Here is a 21695-nt window from a genome sequence, read left to right as displayed (position 1 = left end):
CTGCAAAGTTATTTTTTAAAAAGAGGAGTCTTCATACAGATGGTTGTGCTGTGCCCATATTATTGCCCATACAGGTATGACATCTAAAAGCTAAATCTACAGCTTTTCCTCTGCCTGAAACTCAGGCAGAATGGCAGATATGAACAGTATCAAGTGTCACAAACTGGACCTCCTATAACAGAGACAGATTGTGTCCTTTCTGACTGCGTGACTCTGCGACAGTTCTTCGCTTCATTTTTTTGCCTCTGTTTGCCCCATTCATGTTTTGAGGAAGGGTTATAGAAGGAGTTATAGAAGGTTATGGGAGGAGTTATAAGAGGAGAGATTCAGGGCACTATTCTAATGACATGTAGCACAAGTTGTGCCCTGTTGCGGTTTTCCTGTTGCAGTTTCCCTCTTCCTTTGCGTCAAATAAATCCGCCATGTTTAGGTGGCATTGGTACTGCTGCAAAGAGATCTGCGCCAAATGATAAATCCCGAGTTCAGGGCCGAACATAGCCATTTCACACCTGCATTTCTCTACCCCTCTGTCTCACATGTACCCCTCACTTCCTCACTCACTCTCCCCTCTCCCTCTCTTACACCCTCTCCTATCATTCTCCCCCCCCCCTCCGCTATCACTAAATTAGCCCCTCTTACTCAATGGTGCTCCCTCAATCCCCCCTCCTCACATTCATTTCCCCCTCCTCCCCTGGCCAGACACACAATTCCCCCCAATACCCATATAACCCCCGCACACACACACAATTACCCACCTACAATAATTATTCCCCAATACAAAACATCAGTACCCCCCATGAAATACAGGCAGCACTATTCCCCCCCCCCAAATACAAACAACACTACCCCCCAGATGCAAATACCACTACCCCCCTAGATACTGTACAAACACCACTACATCCCCCAAATACAATTACACCCCAAAATACAATTACTACCACCCCCCAAATACCATTACCCCCCAATACAACTTCCATTACCCAGCTCAAATACAATTATCACCATCCCCAAATACAATTACCCCCCTCCAATACAAAATGATCACTTAGCTCCGCGCTCCAGCTCTCGACGATGCAATGCGCCGGCTCTACCCAACTGCTCTGCCTGCCTCTTCCCACACTGAGCCTGCCTCTCTGCAACCAGTGCATGCCAGATGCTTCCAGCACGCACCGGCGGAAGAGAGAGGATAGCCTGGGAAGAGGCAGGCAGGGCAGCTAGGGAGAGCCGGAACCCAGCGACAGCAACCAGAGGATCCCCACCGCCTCCAGGCACAGGACACGCACCACAGTGCTGGCTTTAGGGTAGATCGATAGGTACGTTCCTTCAGCGCGCCTCAATTGCTTAGCGCCCTGATCGAGCCAATGTCAATGTAATAACACAAACAAAATATGACGTTGTTTAGCCACTGTCGTGTTAACGTTTCTTCCAATATCTGAAATAACTGCATGTAATATTTGTGCATTGCCAGTGGAATTAATAATATTCACGAAATGTGTCACATTGATCCATTAGAGCAAGGGTGCTCAACTCCAGTCCTCAAGACTCCCCAACAAGTCAGGTTTACAGCTTCAACACAGATGGCTCAATTAGTGCCTCAGATTTGACTGAGCTGCTGATTGAGCTACCTGTGCTGAAGCTGGGATATCCTTAAAACCTGGCCTGTTGGGTGGGGGGGGGGGTCTTGAAGACTGTAGTTGAGCACCCCTGCATTAGAGTTACAGTGGAATTTAGAATGCCATTTCCATGTACTGTAAGTTTGAGAGGGAACTAGAATCTGTTACTAGAGGCAGATGCTTCAGGGCACAGGTGAGTATTGTACTTTCATTTCAGATGGTTAAAGGGTTGATGGGAGAAACTATTCCTACATTCTTCAGGTCACATTGTGAACCTCTCACACTTCCCAGTACCAAACGACGCATTCATTTCACAAGAAAATCTCAACAGATATCCTGCTCCGCTTGTGTCTAAATAATTTACTCTGATGTTTAAATCTGAGAAAGTATAATAACAAGGTTGTGTAAAAGTGCATCATGTTGCAAAAAGGATTGTCAACTCTTACAGCATAAATATTGCATACCCCACCTACTGTATTATGAAACCTTTAACCAAAACGAATTCTTTTTATTTGCACTGTACGTGCATTTTAAGTCAAAGTAAACACGCTCATTTCAAATGTTTACTAAAGAAGCAGTTTGTGAATACATCTGTTTTCGTGTTTCCAAATGTCACAGGGCTAAAGAAAAGTTGCCTCTTTTTATACCGTTTCCTCTTTGTAGATCACTTGGGAACATTTCTCATTTGTACTTGGTACAAACATAGCTAGCAAAGGTTACGCATTTTCCCTGGGTGTGTTCTCTTTCCCGACAGAAACCAAATAAATGCGAACATTACAGTAATGCAGAACTGTTATGCAGATGCATCAAATGTAACCTTATTAAGGCAGAGTTGAAGCGTTGAAACAGTTCTGTGGAAAGTGTTCGCCAAAAAAGCAAACTTCCTTATGGGCGTAAATCACAATACAACATAATGCAGAATGAAGCTGGAAAAGTGCAATGAAGAAAGATACAGTATTACAGGCACTGTTACAAGTAGCACAGATGCAGCTTGGGAAGACACACATGCTTTGACTTAAGGTTTGATAAGTTACAGATTTTAGCATTATAGTCAATGTGAGAAGCTCAGTCCTGTACATCTGAAAAGAATATGTGCACCAAGATGCCTTTGGTTCTCGAGGTCTCTCCACAGTTGAGGAGGACATGTTGTTTTGTCATTTGGATAATGCAGGAGAGAGTTTTCATTCATAGCACGAATGTAAAAGACCAGCATTTGGTAATATATTGACAGTGAAGAGGGGGGCTATTGGGGCTGATATGTATACATTAAGATACATTTTATTTTTCTATTTTGTGGTAGAATGACTTCTATTCTTTCTAGATTGCTTGTCTGAGTTAAGCGGGCACCAATACTATAGATAGAAGAGGCATTAAATGGTTAAAAAAAAAATGACCCAAATGGTTGAAAATTAGGTCGTTCTTAGTACTGGTCTGTACTGCAACATTCATGTCCACAAGGTCCCAAAGTAGCAATTCACCTTTAAAACGTAAGTTCCTGTTGTGTGATGTACATTGGTAACTGAGTAACCAGCCGCAGCCAGCAACTTCTCAAAACCCCTTTTGAGAGTTTGGAGCAGGGCCCGAGCAGAGGAGTGGAACCCCCATACCTGCTCTCCATTCGCTCATAAAGGGGGTTGGACAGGAATGAATGGGGATCAGTTATGGGGGTTATGGCACTGCCAGAGCAATCAAGTGAAGGAGTCCCACTCAGGGGTCCCACTCAGAAACATGGACATCCACAGTGTTAATCCTTCTGGGCCGCAACTGACACTGTGCCCAGCACCGCAGACCTTTGCTTGTTTGTCCACGGTGCCTGGGACAGTAAGTCTGGCTATATCTGTATTCATCCCAAGGGCAGTACAAGCGACACACAGTCATCCCTTAAGGTTACAGGAAAGGAGATTTCACCAGCAACAAAGGAAAGGGTTCTTTACAGTAAGGCAGTTAAAATGTGGAATTCATTACTCATGGGGACTGTGATGGCAGATACAATAGATTTGTTCAAAAAAGGTTACGAAGTCAAATTACGAAGTCGGGACAAATGGCAACACGACGTCACATGACGTTGCTACGTCAAATGGTGCCGCGGATACTGGAGAAAAGATAAGGGGGGGGCAGGCGCGAGCAGAGGGGGAGAGCAGCCAGGGGGGGCGCAAACAAAAAAGTTTGCGCACCCCTGCCATAAGCCAGTTTTTGTTGTCGGAAGACACCTTATGGCCATTTCCCTTGGCCTAAGTGTTTTGTTAAACAAATAGGATTTGTACTTCTTTTCCTCTGTATCAGGCACTAAGAAGAGCATATTCTGTAGCACATTAAAACCTTTAATACTATAAACAATATAAAAATAATCTTCTGACCGCAAATACCTGAGCTGGTCTTGTGCGCGGTTCGGTTTTTGATGTAGTAGAACTGTAAAGCTGCTAGTAATCCATCTAAAATGAAAGGTATTTATAGCACACCATTTTATTTTTGTTTATATCCTACCCTTGTACACTTTGTTGCCACCACAATGTTAACATATGTTTATCATGATGAGAAGGTCTATTTATATCACTCATTTATCATATACAATTAAATTAGGTTTAATTGATAAGCATCGAACTCACGGTAAACAGTTGTTAATGTTACTCTGAATGTGTAATACGAAATAGTGCATCTATGTACCAAACCATCAGGTTACTCAAATCTGCAGGGCTATTAATGCTGAAAGGCTTATTTTAACATGCTGATCAAGCTCTTAGGAAGAAGAGTGTGTGCATAATAAATCATAGAGATACCTTGAGGATGCATTAGAAACATGTTGAGCCATTTGCTTCTCCATTATACAGTTACTTCCTGATGACATCAGCTCTTATGTCTGAGTACCTACCTAAAAGACATACCTCGCAGATGTATGCATATCCTAGTATCACATGTATTTAACAAAAAAATATGTGTATCAAATTACTGATTTTGTATGTTGTACAACCTGCTTATTGTCAGATATGCTTAACTGGCAATATGCATGTATTACAGTGCACAGATTGTTCTTGTTTATCTATGTTTTTAAGATAGAAGGGTGCTTTACAAAGCACTAGTAAGACCACACCTTGAATATGGAGTACAATTTTGGGCACCAATCCTAAGAAAAGACATGGAACTAGAGAGAGTGCAGAGAAGAGCCACCAAATTAATAAAGGGGATGGACAATCTAACTTATGAGGAGAGGCTAGCTAAATTAGATTTATTTACATTAGAAAAGAGGCATCTAAGAGGGGATATGATAACTATATACAAATATATTCGGGGACAATACAAGGAGCTTTCAAAAGAACTATTCATCCCAAGGGCAGTACAAAGGACCCGGGGCCATCCCTTAAGGTTGGAGGAAAGGAAATTTCACCAGCAACAAAGGAAAGGGTTCTTTACAGTAAGGGCAGTTAAAATGTGGAATTCATTACCCATGGAGACTGTGATGGCAGATACAATAGATTTGTTCAAAAAAAGGTTGGACATCTTTTTAGATGGGAAAGGTATACAGGGATATACCAAATAAGTATACATGGGAAGGATGTTGATCCAGGGATTAATCCGATTGCCAATTCTTGGAGTCAGGAAGGAATTAATTTTTCCCCTTAATGGGGTTTTTTGTTTGCCTTCCTCTGGATCAAAAAGTAAGTATAGATATAGGATAAAGTATCTGTTGTTTAAATTTAGTATAGGTTGAACTTGATGGACCTATGTCTTTTTTCAGCCTCATCTACTATGTAACTATGTAACTAAGAAGTAAACATGTGTTTTGCATTTGGATTTGGTACTTGCTCATTGTCTAATTAAAACCTTCTGATGAACTTTGTGTTTTTTCTCTAGTTACTTGCCGAGCGATGGCCCTTTGATCAGTCTCCTGTTGGATCATTACTTTGCAAACTGGTTCCCTTCATACAGAAGGCTTCGGTGGGAATCACAGTGCTCAATTTGTGTGCTCTCAGCGTGGACAGGTACAGTATTCATCCTTTTGTGTACTGTAACTAATTTGAAATCAGGAATATGACATTAGCCAATCAGAATGCTCAGTTCAGGAAAGCTCCTTCCCCCCCACCCCCCCACCCCCCCCACCGCCCATTTTTCTAGCTACAAGAGTAACACTAACAACTCATTCACAGAACCTGTTTTCTTCTCAAATTTGGTAGCAGCTCTTAGAATGTTCCATTCATCAACAGTTCAAGCTCATATTGTACTGTAAATACATGACAGAGTTATTGCTATTGAATAATTGCTCCAAAGCAGCAACTGCTATTGCAATTTAAAGCACAAATTCCCCCATTCATTTGCTTGCTAAAGGCTTACATAAATGTCAAGATAATTCCCCTGAAATTCCTTCACGTGTATTTACTCCAAATGTAATTAAAAGCAATAGGACAACAACAACTTGATTTAGTTAGGAATAATATGATTTTTGTCTTCATTATTTCTCCTGGAGAGACTTCATAATGACTTTCAGAGAGTTAAGGGAGAACAAGTTTTAACCAGAACACATCCGACCATCTGTTAACACTCAGACAACGACTTCTAACATGAATTTCAAGAGCGGATAAACACGAGGATGATTTGGCAGTGAGACATATATAATAGCAGTGAGACATATATAATAGCAGTGAGCTCTACAGGATTAGCTGGTGCCATGTTATTTCCTAATTATTATTTTCTTTTTTTCAACTTTTGACTAGTTTAACTCTGCATTTATCACTAAAATACAAATGTTCACGCCTTTTAATGTCAAAAAAAAAAAAAATAATCACCCATCTCTCACTGGTAAATTGGTTGTATGTCAGTTTGCAGTATATTTGGGCTGTGAAATCTACTTCATATGAACCCCTTAAATGCTGGAGAGTTCTGCAACGGACATTTTTTTTAAAAAATTGAAAATGGCGTAGAGTCAAATATAATGTAACAAGCAATGCCAATGTTCAACCTTATTTAAAAAAAAAAAAAAAACTGGCACCTGCATTAAGACGGAGGTCCCGATGGCACGTGTGAGACCTCATTACCTAGTCAGGGGTCCCATGGTAGCGAGGGGGTAAAAGGGCAACCCCAAAGAGAGACGTGGTGAGTCACTTCTGAGTGTGTTGGAAGGGGGTGGGAATCGTTATCTTCTATGCATTGTAGCTGGGAGGCCCCTTGTGGAGTCTTCCTGCTTGTTAATCAACTAATATGCAATTTCCTGTGTCTAAACCCAATTGCTACTATATGTGCTTGCATAATGCAATTCTTTAGGTCCGTCCTCTGTTAAAATCAGTTTATGTAACTTTAGACACAGTATTCAAATTGGTTGTTTGTTCTCTCTTCACTTTCCCTGTATCATCTGTTAACCTGTCTATTTTTATTCTCTCTGACCCTGGAGCGTTTTTCAACAGACCTCCCCTGTTTGAGCAACCTTCTCTTGACAATGTACCCTGGTTACTCTTTCTCTTCTTGCCTACCATGCTTCCTCTATTCCCCCTTTCTGCCATATGTTCTCCCCATACTATGTACAGTAAATGCCCAGACGCCTGCTTCACACCGCCTTTTTGTCTCTCCTCTCCCATCGCTACATAAATCTTTGTGAATTCTATACTTCGACCCTTTTTCCTGTATCCTCCTATTTGTTTGTTTTTTTTACATTTCTGTGCCTCTCTCTCAACCCGTCATGTCCTCTCCTCCTGCCACTTATCAGAGAGAGAACGACCTAATCTACGTCTCGTAAGAACCGAAGCAGATCAAGTCATATCTAACAAACATACCCCTTATGTCATGAAAACTACTGTACATACAAATGAGTTTTTCCGTAGCAATACTGTATTTTGCATCTATAAGTCTTATTGAATATGGCGAGTACTTAAAATTCTTATGGTTACAAATGGTCTTCCTTTTTCAGGCAATTTTGCAATGATTTTCTCGCGCTTTCATGAGTAGTCCCCAATGACTGGCTTTTATCACACACATAAATACACAACGTGCTAAGGTCATGCATTTCGTGACCTATTTGATAATACACAAGTCACCATTTGATAAGTCACAGAGACATTCAAATGGTGAAACTTCATCCCAATGACTCGGATAACCACACACAATTAAACATCTCAGATATTAATCAAAAACTGGCACTGAGAGATGCGATCAACAATACTTCTGTGATCTTCCTTTCCTTAAATTGAAAGAACATCTGGTTGGAAATTGTGTATTAGTGCGCCGACTGAAAAATTACTCTGCCCAGATGTGGACCAGACACAAGCAAAAAAAAGTACACTACTGGTGAACCAAATGTCAAGAAAAATGTAACTACGGATGTAAATCATGATCAAAGACATGCACACATTGTTGTAAAAAGCATTTCTTAATTGGCAACAGTAAATTGTTGCCATATATACTCCAAAACATTACTGTGCCTCATGAATAATAATGATACACTGTTATATTATTAGCTAATAATATAACAGTATTAGTATCTATATTGTGTACGTGTTACACATGTATTTACATTTTCATCATCATGCACGCAGTTATGTATTAACCTACAACTTTATTAAAATCCTTGGGATACGTTTGATTCGAGTGAGATTAAAATTGAAGCTTTGGTGACTCTGGGTCTCCCATATGTGGTGGAAATCAGAGTTGTAGCTTTTGAGTATGAAAATTGTAAAACTAAATGCTGCTTCTCCCAAAACGATGTGCTTTTTGCAGAAAATACATTGCTAAACAAACTAAGATTTGAGTTGTATAGTGTTTTGCAATGTTTTGAGATTTTTTTGTACCTTATAAAAGTTCTGATCTTTTTGCGTTCATGTAACATCAAACTACAGTATTTTAGGATTATGTTTTGTTCTCTTAATGGCCCATGAAAAAAAATGTGTCCTTCAATGAGGCCTAATCCTGGGCCGAATGGTAAGGTGCATTATACAGTACAGCACTTTTGCAACTCTCCCGGGTCTTACAACCTACCTTTGCCAAAAACTAAAAGAAAATCCCTCTGTTGTCAGAAACAGATATACAAACAGTGGTCCACTGACTTGTTTCCCATTATTATTACTATTGGTATATTTTTTTCCTTACAAATTTGTGGGGAAAAATGACAAAATTACATTTACTAATAAAGGAGATGGACAATCTAATTTATGAGGAGATGCTAGCTAAATTAGATTTATTTACATTAGAAAAGTGGCGTCTAAGAGGGGATATGATAACTATATACAAATATATTATGGGCGGTACAATGAGCTTTCAAAAGAACTATTCATCCCACGGGCAGTACAAAGGACACGGGGGATCACTTTAGGTTGGAGGAAAGGCGATTTCACCAGCAACAAAGGAGAGGGTTCTTTACAGTAAGGGCAGATAAAATGGGGAATTCATTACCCACGGAGACTGTGATGGCAGATACAATAGATTTGTTCAAAAAAAGGTTGGACATCTTTTTAGAAAGGAAAGTTATACAGGGATATACCAAATAAGTAAACATGGGAAGAATGTTGATCCAGGGAATAATCTGATTGCCAATTCTTGGAGTCAGGAAGGAATTTATTTTTCCCCTTATGAGATATAATTGGATGATATGACACTGGGGTTTTTTGTTTGCCTTCCTCTGGATCAATAAGGAAGTATAGATATAGGATAAAGTATCTGTTGTCAACATTTTAGCGCAGGTTGAACTTGCTGGACATATGTCTTTTTTCAACCTGATCTACTATGTAACTATGTAACTATGCTAAAAATGTCACGTATCTCATTTACATAGAAGTGATATTGCCATTGAGTGCCTGCATCATTCATGGGCATTTTTAACATACAAGGCATGTACATAACAAGTAATGGCATTAAAAGTGAAGAGTATGTTTAAGTATGAAATTGCTGTTTGTATCCATGATTAGCACATGGCAGTTCAACCTGATCAAACAACGCACTGTAATCTGCTTCCCTAAAAAGATTCAATCACTCCTGAAGAAACCTATTTGTATCTGTATGTATTGTTTGTAATGACAGTACCAATTACTTTGACAACAAAAGACAGAGCAAAAATAACAGATTACCTGGGTTTTTGCAGACTGGGAAACAGTCATCACCAAAATACATTAGATAAAGATTGGGGGAAAAAACACCCAGAGCATGTGTTGAGCATGGAAATGTTACATTTAAAAAAGAGATTTAAAAATACTAACATGACTTTCTTTTTTAAATGTGTCAATCAGCTACATTTAACCTACCAAAAAAGCTATTGTCCTTAGTTCACATTTAAAGCTGACTAGCAGTGAAAATGTTCCTTAGAGTAACTTTTCATGTGTAAAAATACACAAACCTATTTGAACATGCAAAGCAAGGAGTCGTTACACTTTATATTCCCTGATTCTTTGGACTGGTATCTTTAGCATCATCATGTGAAAAGACATAACAGCACCAGAACCAAACTGCAGCCTGGCCCGATTTATATCTGTCCCCTGTAGATTGTAAGCAGGGCCCGTATTTCCTTTTGTATCTGTTTGCACACGTTTATCCTTCTTCGGTATATCATTCTGTTTATGTCATTTATAGCATTCTGTTCCCCCCATTGTACTGCGCTGCACAATATGTTGGCACTTTATAGCTAAATGATTAAAATAATAATCAATTATATATGCCTTGCGAATGTTTGACTTTCTCCCTTATTTACCTCTGATGCAGCTAGTTTTAATGTGATTTTGATAGATCATTTGTAGCATCCTCCTTCATATTCTGTCCTCCTTTTTGTATTGGTGTTTTCCTCATGTATCTCTATCTGTATTCGATTTTGATTTTGTCAGTAATTTAGCAGACATGTTTCAGTAAAAATGCAGAAAGTCAAGCCTGGACCTACTAGACAACTAACCTGATTGGTTGAGATTGCTTTCAGCAAAAAAACATGTAGGCATATGTCACCAGTTCTGTATAGGATGGGTGGATTTTTTCTTTGAATTTTAACCCGGAGCCGATTGGCCAGATCCTTTCAGCTGGGGATTTACGTGTCTCAAAAGGGCAAACCCACAGGTTTGTTTTTCTATTACTGTAAAACTGAATCCCAGTCCAAATCCTAATCTGAATCCGACAAACGGAATCCAATCCAATGTTGGAGTTATGTTGGATCCGATGTTGGATTCGATATAAACACGTTCCGTGGATCGGATTTACTTTTAATTCGATGTCATATTTTTTAAGATCCTAACTCCGAGCACCAAGGGCGGACTTTAAAGAATATGCACAGGCTAATGTTGCTGAACCCCAAACTCGTATTTCCACACGCGGATCGGATTTTGTCTGGAAAGCCCAGGAAAATATAGGAAGGGCATTTGGACCAGTCCACCCAACTATAGTACTGAATAACTATCAGGCTCTATTCACCACAGTTTCACTGCCAATTCGCCACAAGTGGCGAATGGCGACAGGGTTGCCCACCCTGGCTCTAGGCCTTACGGTGGTGGTCTGGTCCCAGACCACAGGCTGCAACTGCTGTGTGGTGTCATCTGCTGTGCCCCTGACACTAATCAGCTAATGGGGCAGTGTCTCGGTCTAAGAGGCCTGTCCCTGTAGCAGCCACAACCTACAGGGGAGTCTGGGCCTAATAGGGGGTCTCTGGCCTAGTGCAGGGGCCTACTGACACCCTTCACCTACACCCGCACCCTTCCGTGTCCCAGCTCCGATTGGCGTGGTCTCAGTGCACCAAATGTATCTATATCAGGGAGCAGGGGATTGCTGCAGCCCTATTGGCTAATCTGTACCATGTGGTACACAGCCCTATGGTCTTCTGGGGGCTGTAGTTCCCCTGCGGATCTATTTCTGTAATGGTTGCCGCTCGCGCTTGCTACTGCGCATGCGCAACGATCCAATGTGCATCTTTAAAGATGGCTGCGCCCTGGGCACTCACTCCCCAGCAGAGCTCCGGCGATGCGCTCGCCTCCCCAAAAGCCCACAAGTACCCCCACAGCTACCGGCTCTCGCCGGGTGCCTCTGCGCCCCTCCGCAGTTCTATCAGAGGTAAGGGGCCATACGGGGAAGCCCAGATGGGGACCTGGCTAAATTCTCCCACGGCTGAAAGAACCAATGTCCACCCTTGACAACGACATAACCATCAAACACAACATAGTTATATACTGCTGCGGCCGAGTTTATTCGAGCATTTGCCCGTTCTCGGCCGCAGCAGTAACCTGGCGCGCGCCGGAGGGTGCCGGGCGCGCGCCGAAGCAGCGGAAGAGCGCGGCGCTCTCCCTCTCGCTGCCGGGTCCGCCGGGTCCCCCGGAACCCCCTGCCGCCGTCCCCCACATCGCGGGACACCAGGGCTCCCTCGGGGAGCCCTGGACGCGCGTGCAGGGGGCGCTGGCACCCGATGACGCGTGACCGCGCATCGGTGACGCGCGGCACGCCGAGGGAGTGGGGCTAGCAAGCCGGGGCATCCCCCGGCTTGCGGAACTAGCCCTGCTCGGATTAAGTGTGTCAGTAGTGTAATAAGAATGCATGGAGGCATATACAACTTAACACATTGTTATGACTTTACATCAGGTTAAACATCTCGGTGAACATGACAATTACAAATTTTATTTTGCTCCGAAACCACTGCTGAGACTCGTAGTGGGGTGCCCTAAATGAATCATAGGCTACCTGGTTGGGGGGGTACCTTACATGTTGCTTCGGCGAAGCTCTTCTGCAACTCCCTTTGAGGAGTAGTAATCGTACGCTTGAGGCTCAGCCTCTCTCAATGGGGGTATAACAGCCTCTGAAATGTCTTTGGTGGGTATAAAACAAGGACTTCTGGGGTCCAGAGGAGGGCTCATTGGAGGTACCAGAGTAGGTGTATGTGGCCTGGGCCCATTACCCATTGCTCCTTTGGGAGGTGCCCCTTGATTTTGGTCTGTCCCACTAGAGGGTCCTTCCATCAGATCTTCAGTTGTTTCGGTTACATTCTCTAAATTCTCTTCAGCTTCCTCCAGCTCACCGGCCAATGGTGTGGCCTCTATTTCTGGATCACCACCCCCCACTTACGGGATAGGCAGGAGATGGTTGCGGTTGCCAAACCTTTACCCGGCCATCTGTGCCTCTTATGTGGCAGACCGGGAGACTCGGCATCTGAGATTCTACCTCGAAGAATCCGTCGTGCCAACGGTCGGCCAGTTTGTGTTTGCCAGGGATCCCGAGGTTGTAGAGGAGTACAGCGTCTTCAAGACGAATTTCCCGATGGCGGACCTTATGGTCGTAGCGCCTTTTGTTACCGGCATTCAGATGAGCTGATGCTTTCTCCGCTAGTTGGTAGGTTTGTTGCAGGCTTTCTTGGAGCCCCTGTATGTACTTGAAGTGCGTCCTGTTGGGTACCACGTCGGTAGATACCCTCAGGCGTATATCTACAGGAAGTTGTGCTTCTCGCTCGAACGTTAAGAAGTAGGGAGTGAATCCCGTAGATTCGTGGCGGGTGGCATTATAGGCGTGCATCAAGGACTCCACATGTTTACTCCACTCCTTCTTCTGAGAACACTTTAGGTGCCAAGCATGTAGAGGAGGGTCCGTTTCAACCTCGCCGGCAGAGCATCTCCAACTGGATGGTAAGGGGTTGTTCGGGACTTAGTGATGTTCAATAATTTCAGCAACTCCCAGATGTGGTTACTTTCAAATTCCCGACCTTGATCCAAATGTAGGCAATTAGGTAGGCTGTAATGTATAAAATACCGCACCCACAATATGTTGGTCACCGTAATGGCCTTCTGATCTTTGGTTGAAAAGGTTTGGGCGTAACAGATGTAGTGGTCTGTGATCACTAGTACATTGCCAATGCCTCGGGCATCTGGTTCGATACATAGGAAGTCCATGCATAAAGGTCCAGGGGATCCGAGCTCTTCAGATGAGCGATTGGAGAGGCTCTGGTAGAGAATGTCTTTCATTGGATGCACCGTGAGCATCGGCGGCAATGGTGTTCTACAGGCTCTCACATCCTAGGCCAGAAGAACCGGTCTTTATTAAGCCAAAGGTCTTGTCCACTCCAAGATGCCCATGATCATCGTGTTGCGATCGTAGGACCATGTGCTGTAGGTTCCTTGGTAGAACCAGCTGCCTTCTATCCGGGTGGTTATGGTATTGAACCACCCGATAGAGTAGACCCTTGTTGATTTCAAATTTGTCCATATCGCATATTAGTATTTTGACCATGCCACTGAGAGCACGTTTCATCAGTGAGGACTTGTTTTGCTGGACAGCCTGGCAGATAGCTCCAGCCACTGGATCCTGTATCTGGAACTGCACCAGATTTTTCCAGGCGAGGATCTTGTCTGGGGTGATATTCATTCCATCTGGGTGGCAATAGGTGGCAGGGATAGCCTTGAATTGACATCCCAATGAATCTGCGACCATCAGTTCTGAGAAGGCCACTTTATCTTCCATGATGGCTGCAGTCGAGCACATAGCCCGCATCCCTGTTCCAGGGATTTTCTCCCAGAGGTTGTCTTCCGGTGTGGTACTCAGTCCCGGTCTTCTAGATAGAGCATCGGCTCCAATGTTCAGGGGCCCCGGTTTGTACATCAATGTAAACTGGTAGTTCGAGAGGGCCGCCGGCCTCCAGTGGCCGGTGGCGTCTAGTTTTGCGGGCGTCAATATGTACGTCAACGGATTGTTGTCCGTTCGCACTTCGAATGTGACTCCATACAGGTAGTCGTGGAGTTTGTCCACAATTGCCCACTTGAGAGCAAGGAATTCCAGCTTGTGGATGGGATAATTCTGCTCGCTGGGGTTAAGCAATGACTGAAGTATGCTACAAGCAGAGTCCAGCCGGGTACTTTTGGTGCAAGACCGCACCTAGACTGTTGAAGCTCGCATCCACGTGAATGATGTATGGCTGCTCGGGATTAGTTTGCGCTAGAACGCCATTAATCTTTTCTTTAGGCCGATGAACGCCTTCTCAGATGCGGCCGTCCACTTGTCGTCGAAAGGTAGTCTAGCATTGGTGGCTTTCCAGCCTGTATCCTCGGGGTATATTTTGAGTAAGTTGTTGAGGACCTTTGCTTTGCTCGAATATCCCTCCACGAAGCGACGATAGTATCCTCAGAATCCTAGGAAGGAGCGTAGCTCCATGACGTTTTCTGGTCTCGGCCAGTTCACCATGGCTTCAACTTTGTCGGGGTCGGTAGCTATTCCATCCGCGGACACTATGTGTCCTATGTAGGTCACAGATGTGCAGCACGAACCGCTTTTGTCCAGAGACAACTTCAAGCCTTCCTTGCCCAGCCAATCCAGCACTTTAAGCAGACGTTCCTCATGCTCCTCCAGTCTTACCGAAGACGATGATACCGTCCAGGTAGACTAACCATTCCCATGGGTTCATGTTGCCGATGGTCTTCTCCATCAAATGCTGGAATGTTGCTGGGGAACCACAAATGCCTTCGGGCATGCTGTGAATTGGTAGAAGCCAAAGGGACATACAAATGCCATCTTCTCTTGGTCTTCTGCACTCATTGCCCAGATCTCATGTCCAGTACACTGAACCACTTCTGGTCGGTATAAAACAAGGACTTCTGTGGTCCAGAGGAGGGCTCATTATGAGCATGCAGGCGAGTGTAAGCTTCATACCCTTTTACTATCCCTAACAAGCTCCTCGAACGTGGGGGGGAGGTCCTTGGAATAGGGAGCACCAAATCATAATGTCTATATGATGGGTGAGGATAGCTCCTTGAAGGAACTGCTTGCGTCGATATTCATCCACGGTGTGGGCTGGGAGGATATCGTGGATACGCAGTTTCCAAAGGACCAACTGTATCCGCTGTATGAAGGTGGACAGATCTTCCCCTTCCTTCTGTCGAAAACTATAGTGCGTGGACCAGAGTTCACTCTTGTCTTCTTTTATACCATAGACGCATATCAGTAGGTTCATGATACTCTTGGCCGAGATGTTATCGTTCTGATCTCGGTGCATGCTCACCGTGGTGGCGGCTGGCAGTTGGAGACTCTCCATCATTCGTTGCTTCTTCACCTGACTAGGAGCTTGCACAGGGCTATTCTTGTAGCGGGTGGTGTCTCTGGTTTAACACTTGAGGTTAATGTCACCCTGGGTATGGGTAAGTTGGCCCTGATGGGTGTACTTGAGGTCAGAGCTGGAGTCCTCCATCCCCCAGGCATGTAAGAGGAGGTGGGTGCTTCTGCCTGATAGGGGACCTCTGAGTAGAGTCCGGGGTGGACGTGGCCATGGGAGGTGATAGCCCAGGGTATATGAGGGGGTAAGCCTCGGGCAGGGCCTCTGATTAATTTAGGGCCCGAGGAGCCTCTTCAGGCATATTTCTTGCCTGGTGCCAGTAGTACAGTACTCCAGCGATAGGTGGTGTCATATTTGCGACCGAGGATCCTGGCGTCATCTGAACCAGTCTACATGGTTTGATACACTGCTTAATAGCAATTTTCCCCAGTTTACAATTTACATTCTAAACGTCAACAAGGAATGTTGTTTTTTTAGCTACTCCAACATATAGATTTGAAATGGAAGATTAACCTGAACCTATGTTTTAATATACTGTATGTATGAGTGCTAGTTCAAGGTATGTTGCTAAAGGCATTCATCTAATTTCACGAGCCAGAACTGTCTGTGGTCCAAATACAGTACACAGGGAGATTTAAACCAAGCGCTTCACTGCTGATGAGTTAAGTTATTAAAATGATGCCTAGTAACATATGCAAAACAGAGAGAGATGAGACACAAGAAGGATGAAAAGGGGTGTTACTTAATATTATTTTAATTTGCCTATATTTGCAGCCTGCAACTTAAACCACACGCCAGTGAGCATCTTTCAATTACATTACTGTTAAACTGTTTGACCATTCCATCCATGCATTTGGAATTCAAGATGTACAGTGCTTGTTGAATGCCTTAATATTGGGTCTGTCGAAAAACTATACAAATCATACCAAATACTCCTCTCTGTACCGATCCAATTAATTAAAGTTGTGGACATGCTATAGTTAAACAATAGGGGAGGGGGGGGGCAAATAGACTCAAAATCACAATTTATGGAAAATGGTGGCTATTTAGTTTCTTCTTTTCAGAGGGTGATACATCAATATAATAATTCTCTAATTCCTCTTTTTCTGTTCTGGTATCTCATTTGCGTCATGCAGCAAGTAGAGCAGACAAATAGGGGGTCCAAAATCGGTTCATTTCTCAATGTTTATAATATTAACATTGCTATTTTATTAAAATGTACTATTATAATATACAGGATATGCTGTTTGTATAGGGACCCCTGCATTATGTAATAATTCATTTACTGTTTAACAAAGATGGGTATTGTCTTCTTGAGGGATAACAGGCTGAATCAGATAGACTGTTTATTCCATGAATGTTAGCGCACAAGTTAGTAGCAATGTATATCCCAATAAGACCTTTCAAGTACACGGAATTCTTCTGGATCAGGTGAAATTAAATCTATCATCCCTTCCAATACCATTTGTATGGTCTCCATCAGTACATATCTATTGTTCTCAGGATCATAATTCTTTGCCTCCCTTCGTGATTGGGGATACTTTGGCTGATGGTTATGACTCATACTCCCATTTTGTACTTGTTCCTGTTTTTAACAGTCATATGCAACTTGGAACCAAAAATACCTCTTAGCTTGAACATTAAATTGGTCTCCAAAATGAAATTAGATGTGCCTTCCAGTAATCTCGAATTGAAGGCTGTCTAACTTAAAAAATGTGAAGCAAACCTTACTAGCACAGAACAGGTGTTAAATAATATACAATTGTCACATCAAAAGATATAGGCCGATATTTACTTATTTATTAAGCTGTGCTACTCCATAAGACTTCCGTAGCCGAAAGACACCTTATCAGCTATTCAAGAGAATGGGGACCACAAGGTGTTTTCTAGTGCTGTAAGGTGTGAAATGTATGAAATAGCAGCACTTAATAAATATGGTCTATAAAGCATTTGCTGAGATCTGTGTAGTTACACATAGATATACTTGAAATTATCATGTCTCTTGTTTTAGGTACAGAGCTGTTGCATCCTGGAGTCGTGTCCAAGGCAATGGAATCCCCCTTATCACAGCCATCGAAATAATCTCTATTTGGGTTCTTTCTTTCGTTCTGGCAATCCCAGAGGCAATCGGGTTTGTCATGGTATCTTTTGAGTATCGGGATGTACAATACGCAACGTGCATGTTCCACGATACAACATCATTTATGAGGGTACGTATAATCTGCACGGCTCGATATATTTGGCAGCAGTAATCTTTTTTTTAATATATGAATGGTGTTCATGGGACAGAATAGCAGTTGTTAATGTACTGGTACTTGTTATTTTATTAGTTTGATGGTGGTAGTATGGGGCACAGAATACCATTTTTCTTCCCCCCCCCCTCCCCAGGAATACCACCACCTGTTTTTCTATAAGCTTACAATTCGTCTTTCTTTTGAAAGATAAGGAGATTTTTTTTGGTGTGCTCTTTCAGAAATATTGTATTAAGCGTTGTTTAATAAATGAAGATTTTTTTTTTAGTCTAGCAAAACTATATTTGTTTTAATCCACTTCCATGTCTGTAGCTACACTTTGTTTTTTTATTTGGAGGTCAAGTCTATTCCAGAGCATGTATATATTTTGGCCTGTAGTGTCATAGCAATGTTAGTCACATTGCATTTTGTCGAATAACACAAATGCCTTAGGGTCATGCTACAGTACCAGCACAGTTTGGTCGCAACAAAGCATATGATACGGAAACCTACAAGAGGCAGTTTCCCAGCAGAAATAAACCAAAGTGCTCTTTTGATCATACTGGTATATGAAAAATAGGATTAAACTTCAATACAAAACAGATTTATTGGCATTATTAGACTGAGGCAAATTTAAAAAAACCTGTTTCCTATGATGGACCACGGTTTGTATGCAGCTTAACATTAAGCCAACAAAGAATAATGCAATTAGGAGTTACTTTCATGTGCAGTTCACTGTCCAGAAAATGTTCTATCGTAGAACAAAGGAAGCATGAAAAACTAGAGCCAGAAATCTAATTCCACACTTTAGTGATGACAATAAAGCACTTATTGTGAATTGTTTAATGGGAAGATGAAAGAGGAGTCACCTTCCTTACTAATGTCACTGTCTTTTTGCTTAATACACGACAATGACATTTTAAATGATAGATGTGAAACTCATGAAAGCGTTGTTTGAAAGTCTGATACCGTAATAAATGTCAGTCTGTAATCAACATCAAACTGTGACAGCCATTCAAAACCAAACCACATACAATATGAGCTTGTTATACGTCTGTAATAAACCATGATTCAGGCACAGTATAGCATTACTAATAATATAGATAGTTAGTTTATACAACTAATAAGAGCAGTTGTTTGAAAAATTATAGATATATTTACTGAATACAAGTATTATTACTATTATTAAGGAGAAATAACAAGGAGTAGTCATAGACAGTATTTATCAATGTAATTAATTTACCAGACTGTTGGAACTGGGACTTAAAATATAATTAGGGAAACATAATTTATCTTTATAGTCTGACTTTGTTTATGTTCATGCTTACAACAACTGAAAATGCCAACTATGAGCACATTCACAACTCGGACACATCCACAAACCTGCCTCTTCCCATAAACACTCAGCATGCAGTGCTTCTACTGCAGCCAGGGATTCTGGGTAATGACATGCAAATGAGCACTCACAATGCATCACTTTTATCTTCTTATCCATTTGAAGATGGACCCCTTAAAACCTATGCCTGCCATATTTCACAGCTTTTTATAAATCACAGGGCCTCATGCAGAGAGCATAGAATTTTAAAAATGGCGAATTTCATAAAAAGTAGCTTTTTTGGAGAGTTTTATTCTCCATATGCAGAAAAGTGCGAATTCTGCTATGTTTAACATGGATGCGTGTGGCGAGTTTAAATTGGCGAGATGCGCGCTTCAGAAACGTGTAAAAACAAATTCGCGCCTTTTTTTTCCCCTTTACTATAGGCGGCGAGCGCCATCTTGCCATATTTTCGTGGCGCGGCAAAAATGCGAGAATCGCGCCTTTTTTTGGCGCGAACAGCCGCTACTTGCCGTTCGCACCTCTCTGCATTCGGAGAGTTTTAAAAATGGCGCGATGGAGGTTCTCGCCAGCCGCGAGGCGAGTTTTAAACATAGAAATAAAAAAATGGCGCGTTTTTCGCAACTCGCCATTTTATGCCGTTTTCTGAGGGAAATTGAACAAAAAATGGCGAGTTTTGAAATAACGATGCTCTCTGCATGAGGCCCACAGGGCCTCATGCAGAGAGCATAGAATTTTAAAAATGGCGAATTTCATAAAAAGTAGCTTTTTTGGAGAGTTTTATTCTCCATATGCAGAAAAGTGCGAATTCTGCTATGTTTAACATGGATGCGTGTGGCGAGTTTAAATTGGCGAGATGCGCGCTTCAGAAACGTGTAAAAACAAATTCGCGCCTTTTTTTTCCCCTTTACTATAGGCGGCGAGTGCCATCTTGCCATATTTTCGTGGCGCGGCAAAAATGCGAGAATCGCGCCTTTTTTTGGCGCGAACAGCCGCTACTTGCCGTTCGCACCTCTCTGCATTCGGAGAGTTTTAAAAATGGCGCGATGGAGGTTCTCGCCAGCCGCGAGGCGAGTTTTAAACATAGAAATAAAAAAATGGCGCGTTTTTCGCAACTCGCCATTTTATGCCGTTTTCTGAGGGAAATTGAACAAAAAATGGCGAGTTTTGAAATAACGATGCTCTCTGCATGAGGCCCACAGTCTGGGTTAAAGACGTGCCTAGCCAGTAAATCTACAGCTGTTTCCACCTTTTGGTTCTCATTAGTGTGAGGATGGTTACTGACCTTGCAATGTGAAGCTGGTAGTGAACACTTTTTTACTCGCCCTAAATTACTTCACTTATATTCATGGTAACAATTTTTCAACCCTAAAAAAAAAAAAGTAATGCACAATTATAACTATTTCTTAGCACTTCTCCTGAATGCAAAAATCGATCTACTTCTGGTTCAAGATTAGTTATATCATATGTATATAGAGAAGCTGTGGTAAAATATGAAAAAAACTTTTTTTTTTTTTTTTAATTACTAATGAAATAAACCAGGAGCACATCACAATATTATAATACTTGGTTCTAACCATTTCTCTTTTCCCCCATAATCCACATCTCAACTCATAACCATGGTTGGTTATAGTCCTTCTCTCCCTGTATTCTACAGCAGTTTTAAAAGGAACAATCCAAGCCTTTTTTTGTCTTCATTTTTTAATACAGGTTTGAAGCAGGGGGTCTCTGGAGCGGAATCGCATTCATTTCAGCTTTGGGGGCCCCCTTCTTCCAGAGATAGTTATCTCCGAATGGGGTGTTGTATAGCCTGCAGTTTAAAGCGTCCGGTCACATGGGCCTATAGGAAGCCGCAGCGGATGACGTCACAGCTTCCTATTGGACCACAGGCCCCCAGATCTTTGAAAAGCAGCCATAATGGGAGCCCTGGAGTGGCTAATCGCACCCCCTACGAAGGTAAGTCTCTCCGGAAGCAGGGGGTCCCCGGAGCTGAAATGAATGGGGTTCAGCTCAGGAGAACCACTGCTTCATTCCTGTATTAAAAAACACGAAGAAGAAAAAAAACGGCTTGGATTGCCTCTTTAAAATGCTAAAATATAAACCCAAGGCCCCCCGAAGGGAGGACTGTGGCAAAACACTTTCTGTACCGTAGTCCCAAATAATGTTAACCAGGCTACATCTCATTACTGTTATACGATAGTCTTCAGGGATAGTGAAACTTTACAGAGGTTGAAAATCCCAAGTCTGAGATGAAGTAAACCGCCCTTGCTAAGCATGTAAGAAATGTGCTTTGCAAGCTTCTTCTACGTACTGTAACGCACCAATAAGCAGAAATAACTGTTGCTCATAAACAGCGCACATTTCTTTAGATGCTTGGAAATACATAGTGCAGCCCGATAATTTTCATCGGAGCGGAGTCTGAACATGAACTGCAGTTGAAAGTAGAAATTACCTCTCTCAAAATCTTTGTGCTAGACCATGAATCTTAAGGAGTATCATGGTACACAGGGAGACTTGTTTTAAATGCACATTTCCTGTTGAAAACGATT

At 42.4% G+C, this 21695-nt stretch overlaps 1 protein-coding gene across 1 annotated transcript in view; it reads left to right on the top strand.

The window, feature by feature from the left end:
* The window catches only part of EDNRA (endothelin receptor type A), a 64888-nt gene that overhangs the window by 21359 nt on the left and 21834 nt on the right, over nt 1-21695 (top strand). Inside the window, exons 3-4 of the mRNA XM_075613899.1 lie at nt 5463-5590; nt 17591-17789. Of these exons, the coding sequence (XP_075470014.1) occupies nt 5463-5590; nt 17591-17789 (327 nt within the window). The remainder of the gene's footprint in view (nt 1-5462; nt 5591-17590; nt 17790-21695) is intronic.

The sequence above is a fragment of the Ascaphus truei genome, chromosome 1 (genome assembly GCF_040206685.1).
Source record: "Ascaphus truei isolate aAscTru1 chromosome 1, aAscTru1.hap1, whole genome shotgun sequence".
NCBI lineage: Eukaryota > Metazoa > Chordata > Amphibia > Anura > Ascaphidae > Ascaphus > Ascaphus truei.
This window is presented reverse-complemented; position numbering and strand designations above follow the sequence as displayed.